The sequence below is a fragment of the Micromys minutus genome (assembly GCF_963924665.1).
Source record: "Micromys minutus genome assembly, chromosome: 2".
Lineage (NCBI taxonomy): Eukaryota > Metazoa > Chordata > Mammalia > Rodentia > Muridae > Micromys > Micromys minutus.
This window is the reverse complement of record NC_137971.1, coordinates 63,654,949-63,679,968: the sequence shown is the minus strand read 5'-3', so window position 1 is coordinate 63,679,968 and position 25,020 is coordinate 63,654,949. Positions and strand designations below refer to the sequence as shown.

Below are 25,020 nucleotides of genomic sequence, written 5' to 3'. Positions count from 1 at the left end.
AACCAGTGCCTACAGGACCCCGCTTCGGATCAGCCCAGGAAAGAAACAACGCAAAAATAACTTCTTTTTCCTATTCAGGATCCAGTTGTATTTGACCATTCTAAATTAGTAAAACAGCATTTTTCAAACAAAGAATCCAAGTGGAAAGAAGGAAGGTGGATCTTAGCGTGACACCTAAGTATGGAAGGAAGGGTCTCAAAACCATTTCTCACTACCAACTAGTTAATGCTCTGTTTGTAACCAGTTATCAAAACTGACCTGGTACTAGTAAAATACAAACAAAACTTCCTTTACAACAGAGCACAGGTTATTCATTTGGAGAAGGCTAGACCACGTCAAACATCTGTAGCAATGACTCTGTCCTGATATTTCACTGGACAAGGACAGTTCATCAGCTGTTAAAAAGCTGGACGAAAATTTGTGATTCTAAGTGAAGTTTAAGGGATGTTATGCCACTGCAGAAACAGGGCTTTGAAAAGAATGACATCCTTTTATGACAGGGGACACTGCATCCCTAATGTCTTCAAAGGTTCAAGATGGCCCCCAGAGTCTTGTTTAATCAAGTGCATGCATTATTTCTAAGAAGAGTGTCAAAGCTCTGTCCGCTATTTCCTATGGGGGCATCCAGAGCAGCATCTGCTGCTTAGCTCGTGGCTGAGATGAAGGGAACCCAAACTCCAGCCCTATGGAAAGACACTTGCATTTTTATGACCTCCGTGTTCTACTCTTCATCAGAGGAATCTTCTGCGTAAGCTACTAAACCAAATCCCTTCTCTGCTGTTTTCATCTTCTTGACTGGATAAAGTAGAAGAGGGAACAACCTCAACCCCATTCCCCACCAAGAAAAAGAAATACATAAATTCATTAATTAAAAAAAACAGATGTTAATTACAAGTGGCTGGTTGGACACCATTTTGTAGCAACAGGGTCAGTGGACACTTCATAATGTTGACGATCAAATGAAAAACAGCCAGTACCAGCAAATGACAGTCCACTAGAACTGTGGAAGAAAACAGAGAAAGAAAAAAAAAAGGAAATAAAAAAGGAAAGCTAGCAAGTGAGTTTCTGAAGACTAATATTTCACCTCTTAAAGAGATAAAAGAAAAAAGAAAAGAAAAACTTTTTTTTCCCTTCTGTTCACTTTTATCAACTAGAGACAAGGAATGCAATGATCCCATGCGCGCACAGGATGCAGAGTCCTGGGATGCTGCTGGGTGATAAGCTCAGCTCCCAACACATAGGAAATTAGCTTTTCCTAAATCTACACCAGATGGCGCCCAATCAGACAAAACAAGCAACGGGATTTTAAAGTTACCCCCCCCCCCCAATCCTTAGTATTTCCTACAACTTTAATGCCACTGGTACATACAAAATATAAATCAGGAAACTCTATTTATTCCTGACACAGAAGGGCTTAAAATAGAAAGCTATATACTGTCTTTATGAACTAAAAAAAGGAGTGTTCTTATTAGCCAGTAGATGACCGGGATTGGATTAAATCTGATTGACCACCAGGTCAGTTTATACCACCCTACTTGTCGTCCCAGTCCCCCCTCCACTGTACTCAACATGGCTTCCTGTTAAGGCCCCAGACCCGTTCCTTTCATCAGACTCAGTTTTTATTCCAATCACTGGAAAGGCTGGTAGAGACATCGACTGCCTGTCCCTCTCTCGCTCTTTTCCTGAGGAACTTGCCGGCTTCAATCCTGCACCTTTTACCTCATTCTGACTGGAGCGGCCTGTGCCTAGACTCCTCATATGAATGGGTCCATGCAGCACCCAGGCAGTCCAGATTCCCGCTCATCCGCAGCTCCTCCATGACTTTGGTTGAGCTGGGAGTGGGGGCTGGGCAGGGGGCCAGCAGGCAAGGCAGTTCTGACGGAGCAGTAGGGATAAAAGGGGCACTTACCGGGCTCTGTCTAGTGCTAGCTGGAGGCTGCACGTGTATTGCCGGATACTGTGTTGGCACCGGTGGGACATCGGTAGGTAATGCCGGCAAGACTCCAGGTGCCAGTGAAACAGCTGGTGGCACTATACTTGGCACTCCAGACGGAGGCAGAACCGGCTGCTGAGGAGAGGGAACAACAGGGTAACCAGACTGCTAGCCCTTAGATAGATAATATGGAGGCTGCGAAGGGATGCTCAAAAGCAGAGTTGTGTTTAGCCTGGTAAATGGTACAGCAGTACTTATTTGATTCACAAACTTAGAACACTCGGCATGAACTGTTTGTCAGAGATTCTCAGAGCTTCCTCAGCAGCCAGGCCTTCAGGTTTGGGATGGCTGACACAAATATACATGGGTTCCAAAGCTTCTTGGCCTGGCTCAATGCAGCCTGAGCCTTTGCCTCCTAGGAAGACTTTGGCACCAGGTTCAAATAAGAGCAGCCTGGACCTTCTACTTTCTCCTTAACATCAAAACTGGGCGCGGCATGTTCTAGACCCACAAATAGTTTATCTTGAACATAATGCATTCCTGACTGGGAGGCAGGCTTCTGGTGACTAGCAGGGGACAACTGAGCAATGGGAGCCGGTTGGGGATAGACATTGACTGTCCTCACCGGTAACAGTTGGACTTGTCCCGGTGTCTGTCTCCAGGTCCCACTTTGGCCTTCTCCTCAGTCGATATGAACCGTCCGGAGTTGACACAGCAGCCCCACTAAGTCAGCTGATCTCATCCTGTGTCCGTCCTCTCGTTCGAAAGTTCTTACACATCAGAGGCACGCCCTTGATACTTCAGTCCCCACCATCTTTGCTTTTATTGCTGGTTGGGCTTTTGCCAGGGACCTGAAGCTTCTCAGCTGCATTCTGAGATGGTTTCAGCTAATCTTGGCGCCACAGCAGCAGCATATGAGGCTCCTGAGCTGTGGTGGTGCCCATGGGGAGTCCCCTCCCACCCCCCACCCCCCCAATCCCCCACCCCCCCGCCCCCCCACCCCCCCACCCCCCCCACCCCCCACCCCCCCACCCCCCCACCCCCCCACCCCACCCCCTGCTAGTGATTTCCTCACCTGGGGCCCCCTGGTGGCAGGAAGAGAAGGGAGCTGGGACAGGCTGATCTCATTTTCTACAGCGCCTACCAGCAGCAGGGTGTGTTACTCTCCCTGCGGACAGGGGGCAGCCAGCTGTAGTCAACGCCCACCAACTACTTCCAGGCCCATTTTCTAAATTCACATTTTCTAAATTCACATTTTAAGTGTAATGAAACAATTGCAATACAAAATAAACTGATCTGAGTAAAATGTTTAATTATAATAAGTATTCAGTACAGAGACTTAAAGGAAGATCATTTACAGCCATAAGTTTGCTAAGTAAATGACAAATGTCCCGCCAACCTGCTAATCGAACTAAAATGTGCTAAGAAATAGATTTTACACACACACACACACACAAAATCCTGGGCTGTGTGAGCTCTCAGGGAAGGTAGAGAGGCTTCGAGTCACTCCACAGAAAGTATGTGTTTACTGACATTTTTTGAAATGCAACAGTAATTGCTGTAGACAGCTGTGGTGTTTAGTGTTGATTGTCAGTTTGATAGACCCTGGGATCCTCTGGGAGGGCCTTTGGGGATTACATTGATTATGTTAGTTGACTTGGGAAGATCATTTCTGTGATAACTCAAATCAAACATGTGTATGCATGTGTGATGTTGGGGTGGTGTGTGGCCCAGCATGTTAGAGGACAATAGACAGTCTATTCTCCCCTTCTACCTTTGCAAGGTTTCCAGGAAGTCCACTCACATTTCCAGGTTTGCAGGACACGCACCTCTACCCACTGAGACATCCTGCCATCCCAGTTGTGAGCAGGAGATCCTGGGCTATCAAGATGAGGACATGGCACTGAATAAACATTTGTCACTCTGCTTCAAAAGTGCAGGTGGCATGTGACCAGCGCTCTGAAGTTCCTGCTGCTGTAGCTTCTCTTTTATGGTAGACATGAGCTTGGGACTGTGAGCCAGAAAAATAACTTTCTTCACTAAGTTCCTTTTATCTGAACATTTTACCCACAACAAGGGAAAAAAGAACTAAGCTAATACAATCAGGATATGGGAATCCAGCTCAGTTAGAAACACTGAAACTCAGTTAAAAACATTCACAGCTGTTTTATTTTTTAAGTGAAATATGCTTTGTTAAGCCATAGAAGTAAAGTAAGAAATTAAAAATCAAGCAAAATAAATAAAAGTATATATTTAATCTATGAAGGATAGGTGCCAATTTTTCCAGTTGAAATTTAATATTTTTTATTTACTTTCAGTTTTAGCCTCAAAAGAAAATAAATCAGATTTTCGTCACAAGCAAACAGAAGGTAGCAAGCCAATCCTTGTGCAAAGCGACAGATGTTTGAGATACTATGCAACTAAAAATGAAATGTTATACAAAATGCAAAATGCATAAAACAATTCATATGCATGTGCTTATGAATATGCAAATATATGCATATGTGTATGTGTTTACGTCTTTAAGCTAGTGTTTACAAATAGAAGCATGCATTGTTTTACCAAATAGAATATTTAAATGGTATTTCATATTTTATTTTTTTTACACATCTCAGGGCTGGGATAGGTAGAGATGAAGCCAGGTGAAAGCTGGGGGGTTTGCTTGCCGGCCACCAGCCCAGCCTAGCTCCATCTTTAATGAGAGATCTCACCCACCCACTCCTCCCCCAAGGTAAGGTAGGGCAACATAAACTAGAACAACCAGTGTCCTTCTCTGGACTCCATTGTATACAGGTGCCTATACACACACATTTGCCACATTTCACACACATACACTCACACACACATGCATATACACATACACACATAAGTTTACCACACACATTCACTACATCCATACACATACACACATACTCATGCACACTCACAGAAGTATACCCCCCCACACACACATGCATGCATGTACACAGAAAGCCAGAAAAAGAATATAGCAAACATTAAAAAAAAAAATACAATGCAATGACAAAGCTTCTTAGGGCTCTAAGTTGAATAAAATGTAGGCAAGACATAGATAGGATCATACTGAATAAGAATGCGTCATAGACATGGTGGGAAATGTAACAGTTCAAGGCAAAGAGGGAAGGAGAGAGACAGGAAAGACACGGAGAGTCCCGGGTGATGGGTGGGAAGGGTACGAGCAGCCTGCAGGCTGTCAGGATGACCCAACAAGCTTCAGCTCTGATAGCGGACGCCTGCCAGTGGAAGGGAGAGAACAGGTACTCAACACTCGTGCTCACCCCCCACCCCAGCCCCGCTCCCAGCTCAGGCTTGATGAAACTCCCTCAGTGATGTGGGATGAAATTCTGCAATAGGCGGTATCCAAGACATCTCTCGGATGCCCTTAGAAGTCAGAACACTCAGCTTCTGCGGTTCTGTCCCTTCCTAATACCGTCCTCACTCATAAGACAAAGGAAATCAGTAAGAATGCATGGTGTTTGTGTCCCCGCCCCTGGGACTGTACAATATGAAGGTCTTAATTCTCATTAGAGTTCTTGTCTGTCAATCACTCTAGAACTTAAAGGGCCTTCCAGATTTCCTGCCATTCTATGCCTAGCCCTATTCCATTTGCAAAGGCCTGATAGAAAACAGCTCTGCCTAAGAACTAAGCGCTTAATACAGCGTCTGCATGGACAGCTGCCCCTGAGACCCCTCAAGACTGTACTCCTCTGACCTTTGGATAGGGGGTCATGATTCTTCCAGCCTGGTGAGATCAAGTCTGATTGCCAGAAAATTCCATCAGAGAGATGTTTTCACAGAACAACGTCAAGCTGGGCGGGATGGGCAGAAGCGTGGCAAAGAAGCCCTCAGTGAAGCCCAAAGTCACTTCCTGGAAACCATGTGATTAAACTGGCCCAGTCACCTCTGCTGCCTGTCTGCTGGCCTCCAACCCTGGAGCCCACCTCTGTAACGATCTTATGCTGTATATTTTAATTCTTGCCCTGTGCTTAAACATTGATCATCAGGCATCTCCTCATGATGGTTCATGAAATGAGAATTCTGCAGTTACCGTTACAAATTTTTTATGGCCATCCTTTGCAGAGGAATTGATCACACAGTGGTTTAGTAGCTAGGAAGACAGATGAATTGTGTTGCCCTAGCCTCTGTGTCGGGAGCTCAGGGAGGCTGTGATTTAATGCAATGCTCTTGGATACCATCCAGCCACCCAGTGTCCTGCTTAATCCAGAAGATGAAATATACAGCTTACCTGGCTAGATGCTGTCTTTTTTCCCTTTAATGCTGTCCATGACTGCAGGACACTGAGACCCACTGAGTTCTCATTTCACACCTAGGATGTCCTCCAGGGCACATGGCTGACTTTGACCTACAAGTGCGAGCAATAACAGTAACAGACTTAATGTTAATTTAAGTTCGGTAATAACAGCAATAATGTTATTTAAATGGGTAATGGTCTTTAAATAGACAAAGAAACAGCCTATTTTCAGTAGCAAAGAGTTGTAGTGGAAGATATTAAATAGCTCCATTTATTTATCAGTCTTCAGTTCCCCAGCACCAAAGAATATGGCAAACACCAGAGTCACAGTGTTGGAGCAGCAATGAAAGCCCATTAAGGAAAAAACTCCTGGTAAAGAGAATAGAATCTCTGGCCTGGGTGGAGACATAATATTCTAGCAGACTAGAGTAAAGTAGCTAAAGTAGGCAGTAGGCACCCCTAAGAAGGTATGTTCACCTCAAGCCATGTTAAAGAAATGAGTGGAATAATTATTCCTTTAATGAGATACTATACTACTCTGTCCCAGAACTCCCCGGACCCCACCCCACCCACAGCCCAGCCTCTAGGAGCCGAGCCAACCAGAGGTTTGGCTCTGTCTGCCCAATCGCCCTTCTGAGTGAAGACTCAAAAAGGTGCAACATTTTCCTTTCTCTTTTCTATCTCTTTCACATGCTGACCAGAGTCTAAGTTGCTTTTTCTAGAATTTTGAGTTTCTTTACTCAGCCAGCTCCTATCCCCCAAATGTGGCTATCTGTAGTCAAGGTGCACCTCCACGCTGATAACTTAAACACCATGGCTTATTTCCTTCCCTCCTTCATTTTCCTCCTGTGGCAGCTGCTGAGAGTTACAGTGTGCCTGCCCTGTTTTGTTTGTTTGTTTGTTTTGTTTTACCGTTTAAACTTCTGTTTGAGTTCGTTCATGAATTCTTTTATTAAGGAGAATAAGAAACTTATGATGGGACCCCGGATTTCCCCAGTATCAACAAGCAAGACCAGGGATTTCTGTGTGGGAGACGTCCTCAGCTTCTCAGTTAACAAATGCACGCCATTCACTGGGTTTGCTCAGTCTAGATGGTTTCCCTCTTCCACTTTTACAATTGTAGATTTCTGGAATCAGAGCATCGTGAAGGGATCTCCAGCCTGTGTGCCTCTCGGGCAATGTTCGAGATGATTTGACTTCTCAGTTTGGATCCCTTTACTCTCCTTCCTGAATTTACATATCTGTTCAATTCCAGGTGATTAAAAAGGAGCTGTCAAGGTTGATGGGCCTAAAATTAGACTCAAGTGCTCATCTTTAATGTATACATTAAAAAGATGGCTCCACTTCCTAGTCCTCTCTAAGCCTTCAGGGTTCAGGGAAAGAGACTAAAACACATCAATGAACTGAGATGTTTTATTCTTAAGGAAAAAAAAAAAAGATCAATCTCAAAAAAAACAAAAAAACAAAAAGAGGAAATTAGCAGTATGTAAATCAATCTGCAAAGGAAAACTACTCCAAAAGGCAGGCATTTAAATTCAGCAGGTAAACAACCAAACAAATTACTAAGAGATTAAAGTAGAAGGATGGCTTGCTGGGGAGAAAGGTTTCACAGTAAGGTGGTAAAAATTACCACAATTCGGTGTACAAAGTTACCAACTTCTTATTTAAGAATTTTAAGTGAGGGCTAATTTGTACCAACTCCACTTAAATTGCCCTCCAATAACTTCAGAACATAAGAAGACAAGAGTAGTCTACCACACCAAGAAATATTAGGCTGGTGAGATGGCTCAGCTGGTAGAAGTTGCCACCAAGCCTGAATATCTGAGTTTCATCCCAACTCATGTGGTTGAGGGAGAGAACTGATTCCTCAAAGTTGTCCTCTGAGCTCAACACACAAGTCCCAACACCCATGTCCCACCCCTCAGGATAAATGTAACAAAAAGAAATAATAAAGAAGTATTATAGATAGCTTTTAATCATTTTACTCACTATGACTAATCTTTTAAATAATTAGTATATCCTTGGCTGTGTCTTTAAATATATAAAAGAAGTTCTGGTGGCATTATCTTCAGACAATTCTACACACATTTAGTCACCAGAAAATTATTCTACAACATGCTCTTGAGGTCCTGTTATTCTATTTAATAAAAAGGGACCTTGTACTTAAAAGAATTGTGTGAGATTTATACATTCTTCTTTTTAACAAGCTATGAATGAACTCTGTAAATAAAAATAATTTTTAAATTAATGTTTCTAGTATAGTGTCATGGTGACAGAGATGGACCAGAAGTGGGAACTGCAGAGCTACAAGGCTGCTGTCCTGCCCAGGACACAGCTGGATGGTGCACTAAACCTGGCCATGTGTGAACCGTTCAATTCTGCCTCTGATAGAAATCAAAGCCAGAAGGATGCAGTGGGGGTTGTGACAACTATTTAATCCGTCAGCGTATGGGAAGCATGACACGGCTGTTACTTTCCCCAGAAAGCTGTGGTCTTGTAAAGAGCCCAGTAAAGCATATCCACCTCACTGTAAGCAAAGGTTAAGCCGGAGACCTCCTCTCTGAGAACTCAGGCTGTTACTATTGTGGATGTGCTTTCAGAAGCTGGGAGTTGAATTGCAGGAACTGTGCTCTCATCTTTGGAAGGTAAAGCAGCCAGGGGTCAAAGCTTATTTGGGCTGTTAGTTCTGAGCTGCTCAAAGGTCCTTTGTAATTAGAAATTAGATCACCTTTGGTCTCAGAAGAATGTGCCTGGGAAATAAAGCCAGGATTCCCTGCAGGCAGATTCTGGACCCCAGGAAAGTTCTTAGAAGAAATGTAAAGCTATCTTGCTTTGATTCATGAGACTTGATTTCTTTTTCCTCTGGAGTGATGAATTGTTTAAAAGTAGAGTCTTGATGGCAGGTAGGGACTCAGCAGCCAAATGAGAGTTTGGTTTCTGGGTGGGAGTGGTCAAAGTGTGTCCAGGGCTTGGAGACTATCAGTTAAGGTGTCTTGGCAATTAAGTTACCTGTGGCTTTGCAGAGGGTCTGTTCATCATAGACAGACGCTTTGAGGACAGTCTCCATCTGGGCTGTTAAGGGCATGGGAGGTACTGTCCTATGGTTTCCTGAGACAAGATATCAATTTCTCCCACATCTCTGATATGTGTGCCCAAGAACCAGACAGGTTCTCTCTTAAGTCACAAAAAGACGGAATCAATTCAGTCTCTACTCAAGAGACAGTTGATATCTGGATATTATAAAGTATACCATATACTACCCCCTAATAGGAGGGTATACACACTCACAGGACCCAGTGAGGTTCTCCCACACACCTTTCCTCCAGTTAGATAAGAAAACAAGGTGGCTAAGCACTCAACCCAGAGGGCTAGACTAAATGTTTAGACTCACTGTTGGGCAGAACCAGAGTAGAAGGGCTGGTTCTGGTGGTTTCTTTATAATTGCCTAAGCTTAAATGCTCAGGAATCAAGGAGTCGGTGGAGAAGGCACATTAAAAACTAACAAAAAATTGAGTTTTTTACAATCATAGTGCCTATTTTTATTTTTAATTATTTATGTTTATTATAATCATTACTAGTACTATATAATTCTATTATATTCATATACTATAATCCTAATCATACTAATGGAGGGGAGCAGGCCATGGCATGCATGTGGAAATCAGAGGATTTTTTTTTTAGAGTAAATCATTTCCTTCCACCAGATTTGGGTATAAAACTCAAGTCATGAGGCCTCTACCCACTGAGCTATCTTTCTGGCCCAAATTGCTTTTATTATAGCAAATGCTCTCCAAACAAGCCCAAGGCTTTTGTGTCTATTATTATTATTATTATTATTATCATTATTATTATATTGTATGTGAAGAGAAGTTTTGCCTGAATGAATATCTGTATACCATTTGCAGAGGTGAGAAGAAGGCATTGGATCCCCTGTAACTGGAATCACAGATAGTTGCAAGCCACCGTGGAGGCACTGGAAAACAAACAAACAAACACAATCAGTGTCCTCTGGAAGAGCGGCTATAGCTCTTAACCACTGAGCCATCACTTCCGCTCCCAGACTTAAGCCCATAGCATCTCTGTTGTGAACCAGCAGGGTACCTTGCTCTTTGTTCTGCTCCACAGCACCCTTAGACACTTGCCTCACGTCTTCACAGACAGCTGTCCGCCCCACGGGCTTTAGCACAGAAGCTGGTGTAATCCAAGGTGTTTAGTTTATTGTGTTGATGTTGAAGTAGCATGTTTCTGCGTGGAGTCTGTGAGACCTCTTTGGTGTGGCCATGAAGCTATCCTAGGAATGAGCTAAGCCCAATGCACACATAAAATGCACTGTAACTTGTTAGACTATTAATAGTGCCATGTCTTGAAGAAAGAAAAGTCCCCAAGCTGTTTGCAGTCAGGAGTAAAGAAGCCTGTCTAAAGGGGGGGGGGGGGGCTCCTTTTCCCTGGAAGTTACCTCTAGAGTTCACAAGCATGGGACATGTGAACTGACCACTCACCAGTGACTGGTGGGGGAGGGGAGATGTTCATAGTTTAGAGATTTACTGAGTCCCGTGGTCTCAAGTTAATGGAGTGACTGTGGGAAACCTCACCGCAAGCAACCACCATGACAGGTGTTCAAATGTTCCAACCATGTGTGCAAATGTGTATTATGCTTTCCTTAGTGATGAGTTAGGGTCACAAGCAGGGTTGTTTGACAGACATCAACTTATAAAATAATAGAAAGAGCTGAAGGAGAAAGGGTTATGATGGTATTAGCCATTGCTAAGGCTACACACCTCTGCTAGAGCAAGCCCAGACCAGGCTGCCACCCATGCAAGAAGACATCCACTGTCACCTGTCAACACTTACAGGAGGTGCTGTGGAGTCTCCTGCTCCCCCACCCCCTCCGCTGTCTTGAATTGGAGTTCAGTTGCCATTTCTGTCTAGAGCATCCTCGGAAACAAGAGTTCTCTCACTGCTTCCTGCCGGGTATGAGATCTCGGCAGCCGAAAGCCTTTATGGGACCCCAGCTTCTTATGAAGGCTTTTTTGCCAGCAGAATAAGAATACACAGGAAGACCCTACCAGGGCAAACGTAGCAGTAAGTACTTGGACAGCCCCTGGCACAACTTTTGAAACCTGCTTTAAGATTTCTCTGATCCACAAGACTGACCACACCGCCGTCTGCAGAGAAAAACACAAACAAAGGTTGAGTTTTCAGCAGACTTCTGGTGAGAAGGGCAAAACTGAATTTAAGTTTGGGTGATGGAGATGGCTTAGTGTGGGGGAGCACTTCTTTCTCATGCAGAAGACTGAGGTTTGGTTCTCAGCACCACATCCAGCAGCTGATAACCACCTGGACCTGTAGCTCCAGGAGACCTGATGCCTCTGGCTTTCTCAAGCTCCTGCATATGCCCAGAGACACATTTCAAAAAAATCTTTAAAATGTTCCACTTTTACAAAACCACATTGAATAATACGTACCCACACTTCTCAAGGATGTGTCTTTCACAAAAGAAAACCTTTTATACCCTTGCAAAACTCGGCATAGGTTACAGAGGTTCCCACGACATCTTTATGCTTCTGATAGACGTGACTCGAGGTGAGGCCCATTTTATCGACACAAAACTAAAGCTCGAGAAGGTTTGAAGGCTAGGGTGTAGCTCAGTGGCAGAGCACTTGTCCTGTGTGCCAAAGGTCCAGCCTTTCCTTCCCAGTGCTTCAGAAAATCCTTATTGTCTGGGGAAGTGACATACAGCTGTGATACCAGCAAGAAGAGCTTGAATTTAGGACCAACCTGGGTTTTATGAAAGGGGGGAGGGGAGATGGGAGAGATGCACATATATATTTAAGGCACATGCCTAAAAGGTATAATAATAATAATAATAATAATAATAATAATAATAATAATGTGCCAGAACTTCAGAGTGTCCCCTGCTCTCTGGTCACAGCTTGTACCTTCATGAGTGTTTTTGGGTGAAACTTCAAGGTAGAGAAGCAGCAAGTGCAGAATTCAAGATGCTGTGGCCAGCCCGGTTCTTTGAGTGCTAAGAAGGGTGGATGGGACCTCCTGTCCTGTCTGTGCTGGTGTGAACTGGCCAACCCCGAGCCCTATGATTAACTGCTGTACTACACTGTGTTCAAAATATCAACACACATGTCACAAAAATTAATATTCAAGTTTTAAGAAACAAATACTAAAGAAAACTTTGTAACAAACAACTTTGTTCTGTGGGTTTTTTTTACTTTTAATTAGCTAAGTCCAGAGAAGAAAGGTTATATATTTAAGATAAATTTGATTCAAAGATATCTTTTTTAATGTCTATGAATTCTTCATACACCCTTAATTTTGTCAGTTATCACATCCCTTATCCAAGCAGACTGTTATTTACCACTAGATGGCGGCACAACCACATAATCACAGGCAAGAAGCTCCCTGGAGGAAAGAGGTCCCTCTTGACTAAGTCTGGAGTGTAAGGAAGGTAGCCTCTCTCTTTCCAGACTCGGTTTCTCATTTGTTGTTCTGAACAAAGAACATGCAATGCAACTTTTGAAAGCTCCTACTTAACTGCATTATAACACTGCCCCCCGTCCAGCTCCAGAGATCAAATTCACACATTGATCCTGGGTTTGAGGCTGAGCCCTGGGAGCTGATTCCTCTTGCCAATCTAAAGAGGAAGAAACTGAGAGGCCGAGATAAGGCATCCCAGATCACACAGGCAATAGTTAACACAACCAATTGTACCTGAGTGAACTGGATCTTTTGCCCACTATTTCCTTTTTCAGTCTACTCAGACTTTAGGACAGCTCGCTACCTGCAAATACCCTTGTCTCCTGCCTGTGTCCTTTGCTGATTTCTAGGTTTTTCATAACTCTAAATGTCTAAGTAATTCCATCATACCTAATTAGTAAATATATACAGGAAAGAAAAATCTGCAAAGGTGAATTACCTGTGTAGATACATAGAATATATTACCATGTATTCTAACTTCTCAGCCAATTCAAAGCTGTGAGCATAAGTGAAGTGGAGAAAGGTGAACCTGACCAGGAGCCATTGCTGTAGTGAGTCATGCAGAGAAATAGACCCACCCATGAAAAAGCTACAGGTTCTGGGCATGGTTTCAGCAATGCATGACTCTTGGGGTATAAGTTAGTGTGTGTGTGTGTGTGTGTGTGTGTGTGTGTACAGAAGATATCTAAGCCTCATTTAGTATCCTGTTAATGCTAACGTTCGTCTACTTATCTAATAAAACAAGTAGGAATTATGGTGACCTTATTAGCAACCAATTTATCTAGCTTCAAGTGTAGAGTAAACGTTGATTAAAAAATAAAAAAAACTCTAAGCATTTGATTTAAATCAAAAGTATATTAACTTCAGAGGTTACTTCTTCCAAGGAAAACAAGCCCTCTCCCCACCTCTATATTTTGGTTTTGTATTAATGCTTCAGTGGAAAAAGAGCCAGGACCTTATACTAAAACCCTAGGCCTATGAAAAAACCCAAGACTGCTTTTGAAAAATATAAAAATCATTTAATTGCAATATATTGAAACAGTAAACATATAAAGATTAATAATGGCAATGAGAGAGAGGTAGAAGCAATAATATGAAATTAGCAGTGACTTAACTGACTTTTGTGAGTGCATTGCTTGTAAGAATTGCCTGAGCATGGTGATGCATACCTTTACTCCCAGAGAGCAAAAGCATTTGAATCTCTGTGAGTTCTAGTCCAGTCTCTTCCACATAGCAAGTTACAGACCAGCCAATACTATACAATGAGACCCTGTCCAAATCACCACCATTGCCATCATTATCATTGTCATCGTCCTCTGACACTTGGGAAATAAATGCCAGGTGACGCCACGCTGTCATCCCAGTTCTCAGAAGTAGATGCAGGAAGATTGCCAAATTCAAAACCAGCCTGGGCTACACAGTAAGTGTGAAGCCAGCCTGGACTGCTGAAAAACATCTTACCTCCAAAGAAATTATAATAAAACTATTCAATAAGGGAAAGAGTCCTGTGAAGATCATCTAGGAGCTGTAGTTCAGACGAGTCGAGAGAATTGTCATATTCGCTTCGCTGATAGTTTTTTTAAGTAGAGACTTGTCAGTTAACGGATGGTAGAGAAATGGCAGATTAAAACTTCCACTTTGTAACTCCTGGTGGGGTGGCTGATTCAGTCAGAGACCACCGCTTGAGGACAAAGCCAGCAGCAGTTCATATGGGAAGACTTCCTGTGGACTGGAATTGTAAAAGTCCACGCACCATCTTGGGGCCCAGTTGCCATCACCCCCAAAATTCCAGGCCAAGCTCCATGTCAGGGACAGTGGTCCAGCCTCAGCCTCACAGCATCACATCTCTCCTCAGCATAAGGACTGAAACCACCTTAACTCAAACAGAACTTCAGAGGCGTCAGGAAGATGAAAAGTCCACAGGTTAGGTACACCAAAGACCCACTGACCATGACTCACTAATTGTACCTACATCATTCTAATTTCCCTCAAAACCCTATTTTCTCACCACAACTGAAATACAAAATGCAAGCTTCATGCCCTTGTCAGCCAACAGTTTTTTTTCTAACTTGAGAAAGGTTGATACACAGTGAACAATCCCAAAGCAGGGTGACACACCCACCCCCTAGGGTTATGAAGTGCACTGAGGCCTTGGCCATGGCCATTGTGGAAGAAGCCTCTTCACAGCAGGTTCCCAGCCTCTTGTACTGCGGCCTGTGCTTTTCTGTGTGACAAACATTAGCAGCTTTCATGCTACCTCTCAGGGCAGCTTTATCAGCCCTGGCTTCCAGCATTTGTGGGATGCAGGAGTCTTAGAAATATGTCACCGGACAGGCTCAAATGTGGGCCTCTCTCCACACTCAATGTACAGAATTTGTCCCAGAGTTTATATAAGTTTATATACAATGCCAGGAATGGGAGGCAGGGACTGTTCTAGAACTTAAGGCACAGGACTCTGATCTGAAAACATAAAGGTTTTGTTTTTGATGAATACTGATTGCTACAGAATAAAACAAAAATTAAGTAGCAGTACTTTTTATGTCTTAATTTTATGTTTGAGATTTTTTATTTTAGAATAAAAGTTAAAATACACAAAAAGCAAAACAAGTCTTGAAATTAATTAAACGAGCTATACTTAAATCCTGGCCAGTGCTTCCCCCAGTAAAAGGAAGTTGAGAGAAAAATGCATCAGATGCAAACTCATTCTTCAGTTTTATATCAAGGATGTGTGTGCTTAGGCCAGAGGTATAGAATGTCTTCCTAGCACATGAAAGGTCCTGAGTTCAGTCCCTAGTGACAGATAAAAGATAGATAGATAGATAGATAGATAGATAGATAGATAGATGGATGGATGGATGGATGGATGGATGGATGGATGGATGGATGGATAGATAGATAGATAGATAGATAGATAGATAGATAAGATAGATAGATAGATAGATAATAGCGTATTTGGAATAGAGTTTAACGTGCATAAACAGTCAAATGTTTAACTGAGCATATTACTTTTGTATCATCATTACTTAAGACAAAAGCTTAGAAAAGGAAAGACTTATCTTAGTTCACAGTTTCAGGGCTTTCAACACATCTTTGTTTTTGGCTCCACAAGCTCAAGCTCAGGCATAATGCCATACATAATGGTAGTAGGAGCGGCATGGGAGTGGGGAGAAAGAAACTATATTCATCTCGTGGTAGACAGGAGATAAAAGACAGAACAAGACACTCCTCCTTCCCCAGTGACATGCCTCACGTGATAAAGTTCCTCCAACTGAATCTCTAATGGCTGAGAAGCCTAAGTAGAAGCACAGGCCACAGAGCCACACACCTCAGTGTCTCTGTGCTGCACACCACTGCTGCCCACAGGAGAGGCTTGGCCGGTAAAAGAGGAGTTATAATAGCAGCAACAGGTGTGGGTGCAGCTGTAGGCATGGGGCATTAGCAGGTGTGGGTACAAGTGTAGGCACATGTGGGTGCAGGTGTAGGTACAGGTGTGGGTGTAGGTGTGATTACAGGTGCAGGTGCAGCTGAAGGTTTGAGTGCAGCTGCAGGAGTGGTGCATCTGTAGGTGTGGGTGTAGTTGTGGGCACAGTCATGGGTGCAGCTGCAGGTGTGGGTGTGGGTACAGGTGTGAGCACACCTATAGGTGAGCTTGTGTTTGGTGGTAGATGTCTGGAAGGTAGGTACTGTCCACAAGGTATATGGGGTCACTTCAAAAGGGTCAGAGATTAGAAAATGGCCTAGGGCTGTTTTCCTGCCCTGACACTCACTAGGGCATGATCTCAGCCCTGTGAGTTCTCTTTTAGACTTATTTTTCTCTTTGAAAAATTCTCATCGGGGTTCTTCAAAGATGATTCAGGTGTTAAAACATTTTCCCAAAAATTACTGTACTCTGTCCACTGGAAGTCATTTTGTGGTCCAGTCTGTTGAAAGCTGAGAAAGCTATCACTCTAAAGGCAGGCAGCAGGCTGGACCATCAGAGAAGGGGGGATAAAAAATTTAGTACAAATTGTAATGTTTGTTACAGGAAGGTTTACTTGATCTTGGAGGTCCTAGAGCCCACAGTGTTCATGAGTTAAAGCCTCAACAGAAAGAATCTGTAAAGACAAGTACCTGCAAAGAGAAAGGCTATCCTCTATTTGTTTGCATTGCAAGAGACTACTCAACATGCTCTTAAAACTTCACACTGAATTGACTCTCAGAACTGTGTGTATGTCCCCCAACCCAGGGGAACGGTTTTAACTTTATTTTTAACTAGTCCACATAGCCAAAATTGCACATACTACAAGGAATCATGGGGTCATGTTTAAATACACAGATTCACCCATGTAGTTTGTCAAGTACTCATCATATTTTCTCCTTTTTCCTCCTCCTCCTCCTCCTCCTCCTTCTCCCTCCTCCTTCTCCTCCTCCTTCTCCCTCCTCCTTCTCCTCCTTCTCCTCTCCTCCTCCTCCTCCTTCTCCTCCTCCTCCTCCTCTTCCTCCTTCCCTCCTTATCCTCCTCCTCCTCCTCCTTCTTCTCCTTCTCCTCCTCCTCCTCCCCTCCCTCCTTCTTCTCCTCCCTTCTCCTTCTCCTCCTCCTTCTTCTCCTCCTCTGCTCCTTCATGATAAAAAACATCCCAAATTCCTTCTTCTACTTCTGGAAATAGTTCACAACTTCTATCTGTGGTCACCTTGCTCACTGCATCCTAGCACCCAAGACTTCTTACCCCTATCTCTCCCTGCACTTTAGTTTCCATGGTAGACTCTCAGCCTCTTGTTAAGCACCATTTGTCTCTCAATTTCTATGAGGCCAAGACTTCTGCATCCTATACATGAGCAGCATCATACAGTGCTTATCTTTCTGTGCTCTGCTCATTTTATTGAACCTGACCTCCAGTCCAGCATGTTGTCATAAATGGTATATTCCTTCTTTTATGTGTTTAGAGTATTTCATTGTGTGTACATACCACATCTTATTTGTTGCTGCAAGCTTGCACTCTTATTTTTTGGCTATTGTGAATAGAGCCACAATAAATGTGGCTGTGGTAGTGACTATTTAGCTTCTTGGTGAACACATACTGGGAAGATTGATGAACTATACGCAGTTATCTAGTTATCTTTTTTTAAGGATCCCCTGGAATGTTCTTCACAAAGGTTGCATCAATGTGCACTTTCCCCAAGAGTGTTGAAGGGTTTCCTGTTATCTACTTCCTCAGCACACCGGTTATCTCTTACCTCCATGATGACAGCTAGTCTTCCTTTCGTTTGTTGCTGTCTCATTGTGCTGTTCTGATTTGCATCATTCTGGTGGCTGTTAGTGTCGGGTATCTTTGTATACCTGTTGTCTGTCCGCACACTATCTTTTGAAGAAAGAATTTAGGCATTTGAGTTTATTGTCCGTTTTGGACCGGGTTATTATTACTTGCTGTTGAGTTTGGAGTTCCTTGTCTATTCCAGATATTTATCATCCCCCCTTTCAGACACACGACTCACAAACACTCTCTTTCATTCAGTAGCTTATGACATTACTGTGCAGAAGCTTTTCAGTGAAACACAATCTGGTTTGCCTTTTTTTGCTTTTGTGTGCATGATTTAAGGATTGTTTTTTAGAAGGATGTACTCTTTCCTGGAGGATTTTGTGTTTTTCACCTACAGTTCCGTTGTTCCATGTCTCATGCTTTAGCCTTTGATCGTTTAAAAGTCAACTTTTGACAGATGAGAGTCAAGCCTCCTTCTGCATGTAGATATGAGTTTCTCCCAGCACTGTTTATTGGAAACGTGACCCTTTTTCCTGATGTACCCTCTTCGGCTCATTATGGAAAGTCAGCTGGCTGTACATGGGTGAGCCCATCTCTCCATTGCACTCCATTGGTTTGTTAGCCTGTCTCTGTGCCAGTGACATGTTCTCCGAGGACTGCAGCATTTTACTTATATTACAGTCAACTGTGGTTAAAACAAAACTTCCCTCTCACATCACAGTGTGAGGCAAACGTCTTCTCCGATTAATACCTTGGATCATCAAAACCTCCTTAAGGAACAGCCACGTTCCTGACAGACACCTCTCAACAGAGAAACCAGAGAAAGCAGGTGAATTCTTAAAGATAAATTCACATGACCCCACTGTCTGGCTGTGGCTCTCATAATGGACTGTCTTGGGGACCATGTGGCTGAGGCAGAGCCACAGCCTCTGTGATGCTATCTTGTGATACTCAGACTGTTAGAAGATGCTTCCTCATCTACAGCAAAATTCCAGCAGGTGGAGAAAGGTCCCAAACCAGTGACAGGTTAAGGAAGGGGGTGGGTGCCCCTTTGCTGACATTGTGGAGAACCCTACCACATTTGCTGGTGGAAAGAAACTCCCCTCAAAAGGTGGTTACTAAAGTTCTCTTTAAACCCACAGAGAACATGTTTAAAATTGTGAGCACCTGGTAGAAATGGTCCAATAGAGAGGCTGGTGGCATTGGGTGCTATTTAGGGAAATGCAATATATAACACCTCTTGAGAAGCCAGGGAGGGAGGGGAAGCTCTCTCACTGGGTCCCTCTGTCTCTATCTGTCTCTATCCCTGCCCCTCCTCTTCCCCTCCCTGAGTGTGAGTGTGTGTGTGTGTGTGTGTGTGTGTGTGTGTGTGTGTGTGGTGTGTGTTGGAGAGGGTTAGTAGTATCAGAGGTATATGAGGGTACTTGCTCCCCCAACCAGCCATCTGGGGAATGGAGGCAGGGCCACAGTCTGGCTAGAGAGGCCTCATGAGTCAATTCCAGGCTGCTTTTGTCACTGGCTGGCCACTACCTCTCCTTACTTTACCAATGTCTTCCTAAGGTACAGAGGCCACATTTGCGCTAGACGGAATCTCACCTCCTCCTGCACCTGCCAAACTGCCTCATTCACTGATGGTGTCACATGGTGTCTATTTATCATTACAGCACAGAAGTCCTTCATTTCAAGGACAGGCCAAACTACTGTCCCAACCAGCAGACACCTCCTCAGCCAAAAGCCAGGCCGGATCGAACCTTTCCCTTTATTAACCAACAAATCAAGTTGCTGTGGTAACCAGGAAGGGTCCCTAGGTCAGCCCAATTTCAACAGTTTGGTCTCTCATACTGGAGACGATAATTTGGGGGATGATGGGACCCACAGTGGTACCCACCCCTCCCCACCCTCTTATTTCTTCTGTGCCAGAAATCCTGTCTCTCCAGTCAGTTGGCCTCAGTAAACGATTCGGAGACACCCTAGCTGGGACTGTACCACTCTGCGCCACAGCCATACCCTTATTTGTTGCTGAGCCCCCATGATACCTAAGACAAGGGCATCTGGGAAACTGAATGTGCTGGTGAACCAGGATCTGGGACAGGAGAGAAGCCCAGAGTCTGACAACTAGGAAAGCCTGCAGCCTTGTTCCTCAGCAAACAGAGGGAGGGAGGAATAGCGGCTGGCACAACTGCAAGGAAGACGTCAGTTTTATAAGTTCTTCAGGGAATGCCCAGGAAGGCCTTTGCCACTGCTGCTTGTACTAGGTGTCCAGGCTATACGACAAACACATCAAGTAAGGGCCCAGACTCTTCCAGCATCTGAAAATCAGGATTCCTTGGGCAGGAGATTTCTGGGATTTCCAGTGAAATGAACCAGGCTGCCTTCTGGTATGGGGCAGGACTCCAGACAACGCTCTCTCTATACCTCTTCTTGAGGCCTCTTCTTGACACCCAAGGACTTCAATAGGAACTTATGCGCATGACAATTGCTCTCAATTTGGATCTGAGGTGGGCAAACCGGGCCAGTGCTGAGAGCAGAGCTCCCTAGCCTTAGGAGCTGGGATCTGAGAAAACTTTTGAGTACTCATCCTCAGGAACACTTCAGGCCTTGAAGGACTCTGAACCCAGAGGGACCTAGGTACCCTGGGAGAGTTCCAGGACTGTTTGTCTGGGTGTCCCAGGGCGGGGCTGAAAACTGACCCGAGGGAGGGCGGGGACATGGACTTCACTCCACCAAGGTGACAAGGGAGGAGACTCACCACCTAGGATATTCTCACCCAGTGCCCCCTCCTCCCCCAGTGGCATTTAAAGAACCCAGGTTAGGAGTGTGAGGGAAACCTTGCTGGGTGAATGGAGCACCCATGAGCTTCGGCACGGAGCCAACTGCACCGGCCCAGGCCGGAGGAGAGCTGGATATGGCTGGGTTCTGCGATGGCCTGGGCTCCTGCTCAGTCCCTCACAGCCTACCCCGGGCCATCGCGCATCCCCCGAGCTATGGTCGCGCGGATCTGGGATCTGGCCGGCGCCTGTGGGTGAACTCGCCCGCGCTTAGCCCGGCGCCCTACACGGCGGGACCAGGACCGGCTGCATCCTATGCTGCAGCGGCCCTCGCCATGCCGGGTTCGCTTCTCGGCGGCGCTTCGGGCGGTCTCGCGGGCACCGATCTCGCGTGGCTGAGCCTATCGGGACAGCAGGAGCTGCTGAGGCTGGTAAGGCCCCCCTACTCCTACTCGGCGCTCATCGCCATGGCCATCCAAAGCGCGCCGCTGCGCAGGTTGACGCTCAGCCAGATCTACCAGTATGTGGCGGGCAACTTCCCCTTCTACAAGCGCAGCAAGGCGGGCTGGCAGAACTCCATCCGCCACAACCTGTCGCTCAATGACTGCTTCAAGAAGGTGCCCCGAGATGAGAACGACCCAGGTAAACAGCAGCACATGTGCCCGGGACAGCTGGGGTGGAAGCGACCCTGGGGGGAACGCGCTGTCGCAAACCAGAGAGCTCTGGTGGGGTGACACGGGGGCGGGGGCTGGGAGTGGGGGAAGACGTTTTAGGCAAGGACAGTTTCCCAGATGGCTGCAGAGTTTTCAGGTCTTAGTTTCCAGCTCTATGTTCTCTGGTAGTCTGCTTGAGACCTACTTAGAGATAGTCAACTGAGTGAGTAGCCTTGGGAGTTTAAGGTCTCTGGACCTTGAAACACCTCCCTGTAAAATGAAATAGAACCACCTTTTAAGATCTGGGCAGGCTAAGGAGTGATGTGCCTCTGGAGAGCTTTGGATCCCACACAGAGGCCAGATGTGGTGAGCTGGGCTCTACTGTCTGAGCCCAGATCAGATCTCTTGGGCAGTCTCTCCAGCCTCCAACTTGATTTGCTTGGATATTTCAAGGGTCTATGGCTGGGTCTTTCTGGTACACTCAATTCTTGCAGTCCGATTGTGGAGGCCCATTCCCAACACAAAGTGAACCCTCAAGGCTTGGGAGGAAAAGCGCTCAGGACCCTTTGCAGGGACCAGTGCAATACAGGACTTTCTGAACTACCTTCCTCTGCAGGAAAAGGTAATTATTGGACGCTGGACCCAAACTGCGAGAAAATGTTCGACAACGGGAACTTCCGAAGGAAGAGGAGGCGGAGAGGGGAGACTAGTGAGGCAGCTGTGCCCGGAGCCAGCAGGCCGGAGGGAGCTGCACTGGAGCCCCGTAGCTTGGCTTCCCAGGACCCGCAGACCTCGCCATCCCCGCCAGCACCAGAAGCTGCGACTTGCCTCTCCAGCTTCTCCAAGGCCTTAGGAGCCCTGGCCTGCGGCTTTAGCACTCTCCCTGATGGACTGGCCCAAGACTTTTCTTTGCGAAGGCCACCAACCTTGGCTGCCCATGGTCCTCAGATTCCTAACACCTCCCAGGGCTTCGCTCCAGCCTATCAGACAGGGGCTACTGGCTTTAGGGTGGGGCACCTCATCTACAGTCGGGATGGGACTGAAGTTTGAAGAAAGGCTGGGGACTAGCTAGGTACTCTGTTCCAACACTGAGCTCAGGTCCTGAATCAGTCTCTCCTGGGAGCCCCACGGGTGCTGCATAGGAAATGGCAGAGCTTTGTGTGGACTGGCTGAGGCAGGTACAGCTTGCTGGGTACCCATCAACCAGGCGGAATATACCCTCTTCTTATACACTTCTGACAGAGAGCCCAGAGGGCCTTCTTAAAGGGCAATAGGTTCCTAAAGAAGTCTGGAGGTCTCCAGGTTCCAGACAGATGTCTTGCAGCTGGTAAGAGGATGGGAGGAAGATGAGCTGCAAGAGCATCCAGAGGGCCCTTCTGTGATTGGCTCCCGTCTCTGGCCCACCTGTTTTGGGGCAGCTGAGAAATGGGGTAGGGGTGCAGCAACCCTGAGGTGAGGACTGGTGGCTGCTTCCCACCCTCATGAGATTGCACACTGAGGGGAGTCCAGGACTTTTGTGTTTAGGCTGCATAGAAAGGGGATCTTTCCAAATCTGGGAGGTCGGAAAGAGCAGTTTCAACAGAGATGGGTACCTGGAGACACCAGCCCCCTCCCCTGTCACTGTCCTTCTGGCATTATTAGTGCCCTTCTTACAGAACCTCACTGTCCCCAGACCACAGAGGGGCTGGCACCTAGGAATCCCTGGATAGCTTTGGGTTTGCCTTACCTGACCACTACTCCCACCCCCACCCCCACCACCATCACCACCACCATCACCACCACCGCCCACACTTCACTAAAGCTCACCTGAAACAGGTGTTTTGGGTGTCTGTCTATGCCTACCTTCCGCATTACTGTGGCTGCTCTCAGACAAGCAGAATCTTTCCAGGCCCTGTTCATATTCACAGCGACTGGCAGGGAACTCAAAATTATTTGGATCTCTGTGCTTTCTGGAGCTCCTTGAAGTCCCAGCTATCTGTCATGAATCTTTGTGTCATCTGGCATTCTCTGGGAATATGGACCCTGGAGACAGGGATTCATAGGCACACTACTCCAGGACAGATAGGAGAAGTACTTTTCCTGGAAGAGAGCAGGGAGCAAACAAACTCTTAAGCCACATCAGCCTTGCCCTTTTAGTGAGACCGGCCCACTTGCACCAACATGGCAGGTTTGCCTTGGCTTATCCCAGATCTGCCCACTGGGAGAACCATGGTCCTCTGAACCTGCAGTGTCCTGGAGAGGAACAGCAAGAGCCCTGGCTCCAGGTTGCTGGGTGCTGTGTTATCTCAGTGGCTACCATGAAAAGGTGACCTGTGTGCTTGAGTGGGTGGCCTTGGTGTTGCTTAGCCAAGCTTGCAGTCAACCCGTACTCTCTCCAAAAGGAATTCGATTTTTTAAAATTCAGGAGAATATAAGTTATTGGAAAGATAAATAAAAGGGGTTTTGGATTTAGGAGCCTGTTTTAGTAGAATGGCACACTAAAAAGGAACATCCCACATTACACTCTGTCTTTGCATGAACATTAGAAAGGAAAAAAAATAACTAGCTGCAACAAGAAGAAATACAATGCAACTTACATCAGGGCTTCCACAAAATTGGATACTATACGGTGTCATGGCTGTGTGACAGTTGCATCATGGGAAGTTGTGTTTATTTTTTGCTTCTAATGCTAGATTTTCTATTAAAATTGAGAGGGGAAAACATCTTTTTTCCAGTGTTTTGTTTGCCTAAATGCCAGTTCGGGGTACTTAAAGATGGATTGGTCATTCAAAGTTATATAGTACTAACAAGTAATGGTATATCAGATGAGCTCTCTATGAGAAAAACATAATTTAAAATACTCCAGTAGAGTGTGGTTACAAATGAATGTAATTCTAGCACTTAAGATTCAGAAACAAAACAAACAAATAAACAAACAAACAAACAAAAAGAGTCAGAGACAAAAAAAATCAAGGTCAGCCTTAGCTACATAGTGAACTTGAGGCAAGCCTGGGCTACATCTGACACTGTCACAAGAATACTCTCTCTCTCTCCCTCACCCCTTCTCTCTGTCTTTTTCACTCTCCATCTCTCTCTGTCTTTCTGTCTCTGTCTCTGTCTCCCTCCCTCTCTCTCTCTCTCTCTCTCTCTCTCTCTCTCTCTCTCACACACACACACACACACACACACACACACACACACACCACACAAGTAGTAATGGATATTGGAAAGTGGATATTTGGAAAGTGGTGGTGTCAAAAGTCAAACAGAATCTATTCTTTCTCGAAGACAGTCCACGTGTCTGGGTGAATATTTGCAGGGGAGGCACTCACAGGTGCTGGTGCTACCAACTCCAGCATCTCAAAGGACTATTTTCGTAGAGGAAAACTCTGCTGAAAGCAAAACCAGAAACCAAACAAAGCAGACTGGGCGAGCTTGACCTTCTCTCTAAAGCTGCACATGAATAAACCAGGGTGTCACTGGCAAGGCAAAGAGCATGTTGCTAAAGACCCCGTCATGGTACTTATGCCCCGCTTCTCCCCCTCTTTGTTGCCTTTGAAATGGTGTAACTTACATAAAATGCCAACATTTTAAGGTAACTGTGAGCCCACAGCATAAGATGTCACAGCAAATGATGGTGTCCTACTGGACACCTAGTTCTTCATCTGAAAAGACAGCTAAATGCAAC

At 45.3% G+C, this 25,020-nt stretch overlaps 1 protein-coding gene and 1 pseudogene across 2 annotated transcripts; one reads left to right on the top strand and one right to left on the bottom strand.

Annotated features, from left to right (window-relative positions):
• Positions 1-612: 612 nt before the first annotated feature.
• On the bottom strand, positions 613-11,797 carry LOC308417632 (KH homology domain-containing protein 4-like; annotated as a pseudogene). The gene is made up of 5 exons: positions 11,716-11,797; positions 11,270-11,368; positions 10,252-10,394; positions 1,560-2,820; positions 613-795 (listed from the first exon to the last, which is right to left on the bottom strand). The product of its transcript is annotated as a KH homology domain-containing protein 4-like (transcript).
• Positions 11,798-20,837: 9,040 nt separating this feature from the next.
• On the top strand, positions 20,838-22,403 carry FOXI2 (forkhead box I2; the record flags this gene model as incomplete). The annotated part of the gene is made up of 2 exons (XM_080912401.1): positions 20,838-21,342; positions 21,970-22,403. 2 exons carry the CDS (start codon positions 20,838-20,840, stop codon positions 22,401-22,403), a joined length of 939 nt encoding a protein of 312 aa, XP_080768527.1.
• Positions 22,404-25,020: the final 2,617 nt, after the last annotated feature.